General features: G+C 43.5%; 1 protein-coding gene across 7 annotated transcripts in view; it reads right to left on the bottom strand.

Annotated features, from left to right (window-relative positions):
- cacna1da (calcium channel, voltage-dependent, L type, alpha 1D subunit, a) overlaps window positions 1–11917 on the bottom strand; it is a 73553-nt gene that overhangs the window by 3383 nt on the left and 58253 nt on the right. For 6 of the 7 annotated variants that reach the window (XM_037100957.1, XM_037100958.1, XM_037100963.1 and 3 more), the window contains 16 exons: window positions 10198–10326; window positions 9755–9820; window positions 9575–9666; window positions 8915–9074; window positions 8094–8221; window positions 7913–8009; window positions 7696–7798; window positions 7457–7558; window positions 5807–5940; window positions 4870–4986; window positions 4128–4516; window positions 2365–2391; window positions 1580–1708; window positions 1331–1470; window positions 573–679; window positions 28–345 (listed from right to left, as the gene is read on the bottom strand). In XM_037100957.1, coding sequence (XP_036956852.1) covers window positions 28–345; window positions 573–679; window positions 1331–1470; window positions 1580–1708; window positions 2365–2391; window positions 4128–4516; window positions 4870–4986; window positions 5807–5940; window positions 7457–7558; window positions 7696–7798; window positions 7913–8009; window positions 8094–8221; window positions 8915–9074; window positions 9575–9666; window positions 9755–9820; window positions 10198–10326 — 2238 coding nt within the window. The remainder of the gene's footprint in view (window positions 1–27; window positions 346–572; window positions 680–1330; window positions 1471–1579; window positions 1709–2364; window positions 2392–4127; window positions 4517–4869; window positions 4987–5806; window positions 5941–7456; window positions 7559–7695; window positions 7799–7912; window positions 8010–8093; window positions 8222–8914; window positions 9075–9574; window positions 9667–9754; window positions 9821–10197; window positions 10327–11917) is intronic. The other variant, XM_037100959.1, reaches the window with a different exon arrangement.

Raw genomic sequence — 11917 nt, 5'->3', positions numbered from 1 at the left:
TGCTCAATCCAAAATCCTCAAACTCACCGCTTCCACAAGGCTGGTGGCACTGCCTCTCTTCTGGTGGTACTGGTTGTGGTACTCAGGTGGCACCTGCAGGTGGACCGGCGAGTACGTCCTCTGGGAGAACTCGGGGTCGTCCGTGTACCAGGAGCTCTTACGCACTGACACTTGGCTGCTGGCTGCGCTCCCCCTTTGTGGATGGTCCACACGGATGAGAGGAGTGTAGTACGGTGACTGGTCTTTACTGGCCGGGGTGGCAGGGGGTGTGGCCCAGGAGCGGGTGGAGCGGGTCGGGGAGAGGCGGTGGGCTCTGCTGGAGTCCAGGCCTGCTACAGCCATAACCTGATGAGTCAAGAGGGAAACAAACACTATACTCAGCCGCATTTTCCTTGTACTACTCTGTGACTAACAGCTACCGCCTGCTACTCAGGGAGAATGTGTGCACACATGGAAATAGGACAAGATTTTTTTCAATTCAGAGAGAGAAGAAAGCGACAAAATAGATCTAAAAGGTGTTTAAATCAATCTAAGAGAGCAAACAGTACAGGTGAGACACATGCTTGTGTTACCTGGTGCTGCATAAGGTGCAGTGGTAGAGCGGTGCGCTGATGTGGAAGCTCGTCCTGGCTACTTTGTCTGCGCAGACACTCAAAGTTGAAGGATGGCCTCCTGTTACCTGAACGAGTCAGGAGGGGACCAGTGAGTGACCTCATGCAAGAAACTCTGATAACATGCAACACTGCATAAAAGCTTTAAAACTGAGGGGTGAATCATACAGTGAGTGTTAAATGTTTTAGGGCATTCAGTACAGATGACTTATTTTACCCTTAGCTGCAACGGTCTACAGTTTGTTTATAGCTAGCCTACAGCGGGTTGTTTTTAAATGCATCCTTTCCAACACATACATATCAGATTGGTACTTTGAATGAAAAGGTGGTAACATGAGTCTCAACTTGTTTTGTTTTTTTTTCCTTGAGGACAATCTGTCTTTTAAAATTCACCTCGAGCTCAGGATGAAGCTGGGTTTCTATCCTAGAAACAAATGCGGTTTTTCCTTTGAGAAAAATATACATCTAGAAACATTTTATCAATTTTATCAATTGTGTATGGTAATATTTTATGTACACGAGCAAATTCATCTTCTTAGATAATGTTCGATTCACTGTACCATGCTGCACTAATACTTTGTCACTGATTCTGTGATTCTGCATCATTTTTGAAACCCACATCTTTGGTCAAAGTGTTTTTAAAGCTTCTGAAAAAATTTAAACTTGAAACCTAAAACTTGATTATTTCACATGTAAGTAATGCTGCAGGATTTATGTACCTTGAGGTGTGGCAGGAAGCAGCCGTCTCTTTGGTGACCTCCGCGAGTCTCGGTAGAGAGGCTGCTCGTCATCGTCATAGTAACTGTCAGGGTGATGGTAACCTTTTGGAGTCTCATACTCTGTGTCACTGTTCTGATACCTGTCAATAACACACAAAAAATCTTTATCTGTGTTTCATAATCTGAGCAGGCCATAGTGGTACAAGCCTTCTCTAAATGTGCTCAACAGGTAGTCTGAAAGCATCCTACCTGTCCCCTGACAGCATGCTGTCATCTTCATAAAACTCCTCCCCACTGTAATACTCCCCGGAGAAGCGGTCTTCATCAAACTCCTCCTCCCTGCGGATGGTGGGGTGGTGTCCATCCACACCGCGGGACCTGATGAGAGGTGAGAGCACAGGGGTCAGAGTGTGCACACGCTGCTGTTCAGAGGGGTTACTGGAATAGGGCCATGCACTGCCATGCAGACGCAAGCCTCCAGGGGGCAGCGATGCAACTGACCACCCTCATAGATATTAACCACAGCCAGACCAAGACAGCAGGCAGCAAGTTTCAGGTTGAACAGCATCACTCTGTCATCTAAACATCCCATCCACTTTGAGGTCCTTCATTAGATTAATTAAAACACTGATGGTTAAGAATCATGGTGTGAATTAAGTGTAGAACTATGATGGTGACTAGCAGTGTGACTTGGAAAAACATTCTCATACACTTCCTTGTTTTCGAGCATCTGGGTCCTTCTTCAAAGCAAGCACGTAACTTTGACACATGCATAAAGCAGGGCTGATCTCAGCGATATGCTGGCCACTAACATTCATATTACTCCTCCTTTCACCTCAAAGCATTGACACAACTGCATCATAGCAGAGGCAGCTGGTAACCTGGCCAGCATATAGCACATGACACTGACTTAGCAAGGATGCAACCATTCACTGATCCAAAATCAAATCACAATGAGACAAATAAACATAGAAAATAAAGTCCTGCTTTTGCTGTGGAGACATACTGCTGGAGCCAAACCTAGAAAAACATACCTAACATAGGTCTCATAGTAGCGCCTTCTGTCCAAGAAAGCAGAGGGATGGGTTGAGAGAAAGCATTTCGGTTAGGAAGGAGAAGGGAGGAGAGAACACAGAGAAAAGGGCGGAGAGAGCATGACACATATATATATATATCATACAGTATATGAATCATATACAGCATTCTAATATATATGTATGAGGAGGACAGAGTGTGATGGCGGACGTCGACTCCAGTGTTGGTTGACAATTCCATTTTCTCTTTTTCAGATAAGACGCAAACTAAAAACCATTTCTCTTCCGTAAAGTGGCAGCAATGAAATTGTCCCCCTAACTTATTGGGTGCTAAAGAAAAACTGGATACCAACACTGGAGCGTCTGACTGAACAGAGCGTGAGAATCCAGGAGATAAGTGCTCTTCTGGTCACTTATTAACTGTCACTATGAAAGTCGGTTGGTGATCTATTATGAAGTGAAGGGTTTTACAATAAAGGTTTGTGAAACGGGAAGGTTTGATAAGAAGCCAGGTCCTGCCTGTGGAACAAACATACTTATGCAACAGATAATGTGCACAGGTGTTTTCATTACAGCAAGCACTCGAGGCAAAGAAAGTAATAACAGTGTTATTAAAATGTCTTCAGATACTTGCTGTCATACAGACTAAGATAGCTGTATTGAAAGAGAACAGAGTAACAAGAAATACATTTTAAAACTTCTGCAGGTGTTGTTTTTGCTCACTCTGCTGAAGTAAAGCCCAAACAATTAAAGGGGAATCCATAATTTATATCTATAAACTCTGAAACGCCTAAACTCCTCTTAACTGCAAAAGTTATGAGAAACACTTGCTTAATGGGAAAAACACACACCCAGTTTGGGCCTGGAACTCACACAGTGAGCGCTTTTAAATTGCTTTTAAGAAGTCATTTTTATAAAATGTCCCTTTAGAACACCTCAATCCCAGCTAGAGAAAAGGTGACAACACGCTTGTCTAGTGTTCGTAGTGCCAGCAACAAAGCTAGAGTTAGCTTAACGGGCCATTTTTAACATGTAGGTCACTACAATGAAGGTTTCCTGTAGAGGCAGGGATTTTGAAAATGCTAATACTCACACAGCAGACAGGAGAGGATGCCAACTCAAAACTTCAGCCAGTGGCAGGCTATATCAACAGTCCTTAGCTTAGCCGTAAGAATAGAGGCAAGGGGGAAACAGATAGCCTGTAGGCCAGGCTCGCTATTTTCCTGTTGTCAGTATCTACGCTAAGCTTGACTTGACTAACCATCTCCTGACTGTAGCTTTATAGTGATGATATAGACACAAGAGTGATATCAATCTTCTCATCTGGCTCTTAGCATGAAAGTAAAAATGGATATTTTCCAAAATTTCTGACTCAATTTGTAAAAGAGCTCAAATTGATTGTTTTTAAATGACACTAGAATGATCTTCAGAATAGCCCATGACATATTTTGCACTTTCAAAATAAAGGTTATTTTCCACTTTTTATCATTCTGCATCAAATTATTTATTTCATTAAATTACACGTAACATTAATTATTCATGAACCTCCTGAGCAGATAAATCTGCTTTCTGCTTGTTCTATACAGAATTTCTCTCTGATCTGTTTTGCCTTCAGTGTTACAGCTACATGGGGAATATCTCGATGTAATGTGACTTTAATTTCTCCATTTAGCAAGTTCTGGGAAACAACGGTTTCATTCTGCATTGAATATTCAAACCATTTTTGAGTCAGATTAAAAGGCTGATGCTCAGTGTGTTGATACCTTTGACCCTGGGGTGTCCGGGGCTTGTCGTAGTCGTAGTAGGAGCTGCGATGACCTGGGTAGCCATTGGGAGGTGCGTGTTCGTAGTAACGATGGTGTCCTCCGTTGGGCAGACTGGACATGTTGGCATTGTTGAGGTTGATGTTGGTGGATTTGGGAGACTTGCCGTAGGAGTTGTGGTGGCGATGGTGATGGTGGTGGTGGTGATGATGGTGGTTGGGGTGGGACATCGCATTGGCTCGAGACAGGCGTCCCACCGGCTGCTCCATGTGGGCGTAGTGAGGCGGAGGCTGCACCTGTAGAGGCCGCTGTGTGGCGTTGGTCTGATGGCCGTTGGATCGCCGGTGACCGCCGTTCATGAGATGGTTCCCGAAGAGTCCACCGTTACGCTGTGAAGGAACGCTCAAAGTAAAACCACCAGGGCTTCGACATCTTACAAAGCAGCAGAGCAAATGTGCTATTGATGTTAAGTCTGGTTTTCTTTGCAGAAACTGTATGAGCAAAATTAATTTCAGAAGCTGGTTTCATGGCACATGACATGAGCAAAATGAATGCACTGTTTGTAGTTTGTTGGAACTGAAATGAAGGAAAAACAAAGGAAGCCAAAATGAAAAAGCCACATAATGTAGCAAAATAAAGACATAACATCGACTACATATTTAGCTGATTAACATTAAGTTATTTAACAAGCACAATATTCAAATGTAACATTCCTCCTGTCATGTAAAATTGAATCAGTTACCCTATAAATTTCCTCGTCTTCCTCAGGAATAAAGTCTACTAGCTCGTCATCCTGCAGATCACATGATATCGCTCGGCGAATTTCAGGCCCAATATCATGCAGCGTGCGAAGGCCGGCCTGTAACCATGACAATAAGAGGGCTAAATGCTACAGCGGGGGGAACTTCATCTTACAACTCACAGCAGGAAAAAAAAATCTCACACCATACAGTCACAACCACCACACATACTGGGCATACACACACCTGTGCTGGGACATTTACAGTACTGACGGACTGTGAGAGATGAGAACACACAGACAGACAGATGTGCTCTCCTGAGAAGCAACCAGCTGTGAGCATCACTTAGCTGAAATGTCTTGCGTGGCATCCAGCTGTGCTCGTCTCACAAATGCTGCAGTGTGTGCAGTAAACACCTACTTTTCATCCTTTCCTCTGTTTTGCAGGTGTACTTAACCAAATTAGCATAACGTACACAAAAATATAATTACAAAATCAACTTAAAAGCTGTTCCCTGTCGGATAAAGATATATGGTGGTATGTTGTAGCCATATATCGTACATAATAAGGTAACTGAAATGGCAACAGGCTTTGCATGTGTATTTCATGAATGGATGAGTGAACTGTGATGCACGGAAAACACGCGAAGTGATGGCTGGAGACGATGACACACGCTTAACATCAACATCGATGATATTCAGAGACGCAGAGACACAAAGAACAAATTCACACACTGGAAACATATAAATCACAGATTCATACTGTACACCAAGATCATGAACAACCTGCTGGATCATAAACCATAACATTAGCACACTTGATGATATTTGAATGAAATGCACAAAGACAAAAACAACATTACAACACTCATTTATTTCCACACAATGTCAGTCTCTCCTCTCTCTCAATAAGAAGACACGAAGACACCGCGAGACTCACCTGCAAAGCGATCGCCGTGTTGTTCTGGGAGGGGTGAGCACCCACCAGGCCTTCCTCTTTACGTTTCTTGAATTTCCTAAAGTAGTCCTGTATCAGGAAGGTGGCATAGAACTTCCCCACGGTTACCTCATCATCTGAGTGAACAGACCACACAAATGCTTCCTGTGTCAGCAGGTCACTACACACAGCATCGTGGGAGAGAGAAGGAGAGACTCTTCTCCTCCCTCGTCCATCCTCCTTCAAAAAAATGCAGGTCCATCACCCTCGGGACTGCAGACACCCCAATCAAGCCCAAAAGACTTTAAATCCAAATTATATACATCCATCTTGATGGTGTATATACTGTACCTCGGTGTGCACCACCTGAAATCCTTCGCTGTGTTTCAGAAAGAACAGAGGATCAGACTCCTTGTGTTGTTCTTGTGCATGAAAAGTTAGATCTTTTACATTATATGTATGTTTGATTTTAAACTGGAGAATTTCAAAGAACACACATCCTACATTATCAATTAAAGCTGAGAAAAATGACTGGTGTAACCTCTTTTGTAATGTTGGACTACTGACGGAGAGGACAGATGAGCAGAATTCAGGTCAAATAGAATCAACACACAGTATGATTACAGAAAAATGCTGCTTTTCAACAAGCTGCAAAAAGAGACTTTAAATATTTGGATAACATTAATCAACCATTAATCTTTGAGAATTTATTTTATGTGTATGAACCAAACTATTTTTGGAAGATGTCTGAAAATGCCATTTAATTTACTACTTTAGCACATGCAAGCAAGCAGATCTACAGTATGCATCAAACATGTCAGTATGTTTGCAGTAATTCACCTTTGTGCTTGTGTATGCCTTTGTTTTTATATGATGTGTGCTAGACTGGGGGTATTGCGCTTTCTTCATGGGAATGTTCTTTGCATTTTTCTTGGCCCGTTTGATTAGAGTGTTTGTGAGAGAATCATTCTGAAGCAGGGGTCTGAGTCACTTTGAACAAGCACGCTGGGGACAGAGATCGGAGAGAGAGGCAACACTAGTTCCATGCCACCACCCTAAAACAGAACTGCTTCAGAATATTCTGAAGTGCTTCAGAGTTTTGGATACAGAGATATAAAAGTGTGAGAAGCTCAAGCAGTGAGAAGAAGACAAACGAGAGAGTCAGATAGAGAGAGAGAGAGAGAGAGAGAGGGGAGAGAGACAGGTGGAGAAGGAGAGAGAGAGAGAGATTTGTGAGAGAGACAGAGAGCATGCTCTTGCACTGTGGTCTATACGGCCATGCAAGCCCAAAGCCCAGCGGACAGTCGGTGGCCTCCATCAGCATCCAGGGCCGGATCAAACACACACATGGATAAGAGACACACTGCTGAGGGGGCAACCAGGAGAACATGAGCAGAGCAGAAACAGCACGGTACAGCTTTACTTCTGAGTGAGAATTTGTGTGTGTGTGTGTGTGTGTGTGTGAGTTTTTTATTTAAGGATATAGTTATGAGGGAGCAGTTCAGAGCTTCCTGTGATTTTATGCAAAACAGCATGTGGGCAGCATATGGTGTGTGTGCGATTTAAGCTGCTCTAGCGTGGCGTGTGTGTGTCAAACTGCAACAGAAGGACTAAATGTAATTTCACTGAAAGACACAGGCCGGTTCCACTAACCACCAGCGGGGGGCACCACTTGATCCAGCAGCTTCATGCTGGTTCTCTTCCAGATTTTCTTGATGACGGCTCGCAGCTCTTCGTTGGCCTGCTCTAGATTACCTGCACCACAGGGACACAAACGTCCCTGAGAAACCAGCACTCCAGTTCACAGCCATTTTAAATCCAGACGAGCGCGTAATTACAGGTAACAGAGAGCGCTCATTGAATGCATCAGTATTTTTATTTTTTTTTCATACCTTCTGTTTTGATCTTCAGGGCAGTGCGCACCAGTGCAAACAAAGTGGCGTTAAACATGACTGTGCCGTCACTGTTCAGAGGCATGTTCATGGCTACCAGCCTCTGAAAGAGGAGAGCAGAGAACAGAGGCCTTTAACATGGTAGAACAGGTCGGCTTAATGATCAGTATTGTGCATTTTGAAAATTAGAAAAAGAAAAGAAGGGAGGAGCAGAGACCTTGCAAGCCACTCTGTGAGGACACAGTTTGCCGAAGCCCAGAGGAGGCTGGATACGACGAAGGAGCGTCACGACATCCAGATGTTTAATTCTGCCCCTGTAGGAAGAAAAGTATACAGATGTAAGATAAAATGATAAAAAATGAAATACTTTTGGATACTGTAGGTAATAAATCGCATACTTTGCCTCTGGGTCGTACTCTGACCATATTCTCTTGAATTCGTCGAGGTGGTGCGGACCAAGAATGGACCAATCACGTGTCAGATAGTCAAAGTTGTCCATGATGACGGCCACAAACAGGTTGATAATCTAGTCGGGCACAAGAGAGCTGTCTTACATACATTTGCTTAGTCGCATTTTATTAAGAACAATCGCTAGATACGGAACATTTGTAATTTTGAACTACAGCCATACTTGTCAACCCTTCCGACTTTCCCAGGAGGCTCTCATCTTTTTATTGCCCTCTCCCAGTTTGCTCCCAGGGTCACAGTTCTTCTGTATTTCTCCAAATTTAAGAACAAATCTCAGACTTTTTGTCTTTTAGGTTAACATAACCTGTTTCTGGCACTGTACAGCCTGCAGTAATGTTGCGCCTTGTCCTCCACGGTCAGTGAGATTATGACAAATAAATGAAGAAGAGATAGAATATTTGCACAAACTTCAGACCCCCCGGAGAGAAGAGTTCCAATTTCTTTTGTAAAATCTTAAAGGAGAGCAACTCATTTGGAAATTCTCCCTTTTTGAGGTCTCAAAGTTGCAAGTATGGCAACAGCAGGTGGAAAGTAAGCTCCCACATTCACATTTATTACAGATTATTTTTTGAGCACGTTACTGTGTATTGTAATTTCTCTACATTTTGTATTGCCACTGGTTGGTTCTCTTATTAGTTGGAAACTGTTTTGTTTTCTTAATATCTGTAGAGTTGCCTTGGTGGTGCATGACCAAATATGTAGAGCTAAATAAGTGGTATTAAGCAAAACACTGTTTCATGTTTGTGTGTACCAAGAAGGCGCAGAGCATGTAGAAGGTAATGAAGTAAACTATTGCGAATCCACTGCCACACGTCATCTCTTCGCCGGGGTTGTAGTCGGACTCCGGGTCACACAGCTTCCCTGGCATGCAGGCTAACATGATCTCTTGCCATGCCTCTCCAGTGGCACATCTGGGAAACAGACCAGCACGACAGACGCAATAAAATCACTGGAAAGGTATCCCACAAAAACTTAAAGCTCCCCTCCAGCATGTATTGAGACATATATAAAAATAGTCAGCATGGAATGTCAGTCTGACATTTTCCCGCAAAAAGTATAATTTCCACATTGAAGTTCTCAAAAAGTTCTTGCAGAGGCTGTTATTTTACTAACTCTGTTAATTTCTGAAGTTAAACTGCTGGACATGAGGGTGTTTGTGCACTGAAGGCTTCAAGTTGACACGTCACATTTTTAAGTTGCAAATTGGGCCAGAATTGACTTCCAAATTACTTGTGATGTCACAGCCTGCCTATTAAAATCCAATTTTCAAAGTAAATGTACACTTTCAGCAATGGTTTTAAAAAATGTCCTGCTCATGTCTAACTCTTTATATTAATAAATACATAACAGGAAGAAAATGATCAAAAATACATTGAATCCCGGTGACCCCTGACCCCTAAACCCTTCACACCTGAAGAGAAGGAGCACAGCCTGAGGGAAGGTCTGGAAGTTGTTGTTTCTGTTGATGTGTGTCCCGTCCACCATAGCCACCTTTCCAAACACCTGAAGCACAAATATTACACACATGAATTTAACTGCAGCCTCACCAAAACACAGGAAACATATATTCGTCATGTATGTAGCTACTAACCTGCATGCCGATGACAGCGTAGATGAAGAACAGCATGGCTATCAGGAGAGCAACATATGGCAGAGCCTTTGGGCAAAAGGGAGGAAAGAAAGTAGATAAATATGAGCGTCATTGCACAATATGTACTTTCTGCCGCGAGGGATGTTTGCAGTGTTCTCTCTGAGGAGGATGTAGAGCCAGATCTTCTGGAGGCATAAACTCTGAGTCACAGTGGATTCTGCTCTGATCCAGATCTGTTTACTGACGGGAGGGGAACTCAGAGACTAAGTCTTCATTTTTGGGATTTAGAAAAGTGGATTTACCTTCATTCCCATTTAACAACCTGACCACCACTAAACAACCACCGCTGCTACTGAAAATCTGGATTTATCTGCAAAACTCTAACATGTTATATCTCTAAAATGTCCAACAGTCACTGACTGACTGACTTTACTACGCCTCACCTGAAAGGACTTGATGAATGTCCAAAGCAGGGTGCGAATGCCCTCCCCTCTGCTGAGGAGCTTGACCAGCCGCATGACTCGAAACAGACGGAAGAAGGTGATGGAGATGCGAGCGCTGTCCTCCGTGTTCTGTGGACAATCAGCGCAGAGTCAGAGGACAGGTGGATGATGGTGTACGTAGAGAAAACAGAGCATCTGGCTGTGCTTTACGGGATGATGAGGTCTGAAGTGAGACCCCAAAGCCAGATACATATGGGCTGAGACAGCAGCACTGCATCTTTACATCTGCATGTTTAGAGCACTGAATTTTAGCATTTGGAGGATTAGTTTTCTGATGTAGCAGTGTTATCTTTTAGATGTTCAAAGTGCAGGTTTTACTACAGCATATAGAAGCCTGTAGATTTAAGACAATTTCTGGTCAAAAACCTAACGAAGCAGAGTGTGTAAACCAGTGTAGCTGCAGCTGATATGTTTCTCTTAGTCTGCGTCCAAAGCACTGTCAGGAGCCCTGTCACTGTACAGACCTACAGGGGAGGAAGCAAGGAGGCAAGCATGCTGGAGAAAACCTTGCCATACTTGACAGGACACATCTGCACAAGCATGGCACCCTCAGTCCAGAGTCACTGCATGCGGAGTCACAGTGGGGCCAAACCCGAGCGGGTCGGCCAGGAGGTTCACAGGTCAGAGCTAGGTGACCTGATCCCAGGGGTCATCCATAGGCCACTACCCCACGCCAAAATGGTGGCAGAGAGACCATGTAGCTGTGTCAACAGTACAAACGTGGGGAGCGGCCCTAAACCGCTCCCACCTAACTGGACACACAGCATCACGTTTGAGTGACACACTCTCCTTAGAAATAACTCCAAACATTTAGGAATATGAAAAGCATTTTTTTTTGTTTTGTTTTGTTTTTTTGTGGAAATGAACAAACAAAACCAATGATGAAAAAAAATATACAGAAATGAAAACCTTATCATGAGGCAATAAATGAATAAGCAGTAGATCATAGGAGATGAAGAAAAAATACCAAACAAGGAAATGCAGATCTGAACATAGCCCTAAAGAGGAGGGGGGGAGGGGGGGGAGGTGGAGCATCTTACCCCCAGCTCATCCACCTGAGGAGTCTCCGTTGGCTTTAAAATCAAAGACCTGTATTAATCACTTGCACAGAGACCGCTGGTGTCACACACACGCACACACACATTGGGCCAAACACGTAAACATTACATTTGTAAAGTCTCAGTCAAGACGTAGACAGAACAGAGTCACTACTCATCTCACTGACGGGACAAAACTGCCTTATCGTTTCACTATGACACAGACACACATTCATGTATCACTATGTACACACATCAGACGTTATCTAAACACTTTAAAGGACTGCCACACAACAGGTTTACGGATTAACATTCTCTATGTAGGGCTTGCATGTCAGGCTGACGAACAACATAAACTTACTTAATAACTTTGTAACATGTAAGACTGGCACACAACTTTATCACTCCCCCGGTGTGATGGTCATTACTGATGGGATTAAATGGACCGTATGGTTGGGATGTCTTTGCTGAGCTTTAGGAGATGCGAATGAGAAAGTTGACTCGGCTGACGTAACAAATGATGTGAAGTCATGTCATGATAAAAGCGCCGTCTGCTAGCCTTACAGAGCCTTGACTCACAGTGGGCTGTTTGTCTCCTCTGGGTGGCAATGATTTAATGTGAA

The sequence above is a fragment of the Acanthopagrus latus genome, chromosome 6 (assembly GCF_904848185.1).
Source record: "Acanthopagrus latus isolate v.2019 chromosome 6, fAcaLat1.1, whole genome shotgun sequence".
Classification (NCBI taxonomy): Eukaryota; Metazoa; Chordata; class Actinopteri; order Spariformes; family Sparidae; genus Acanthopagrus; species Acanthopagrus latus.
The sequence above is the reverse complement of the archived record's forward strand: the minus strand, read 5'-3'. Positions and strand labels throughout refer to the sequence as shown.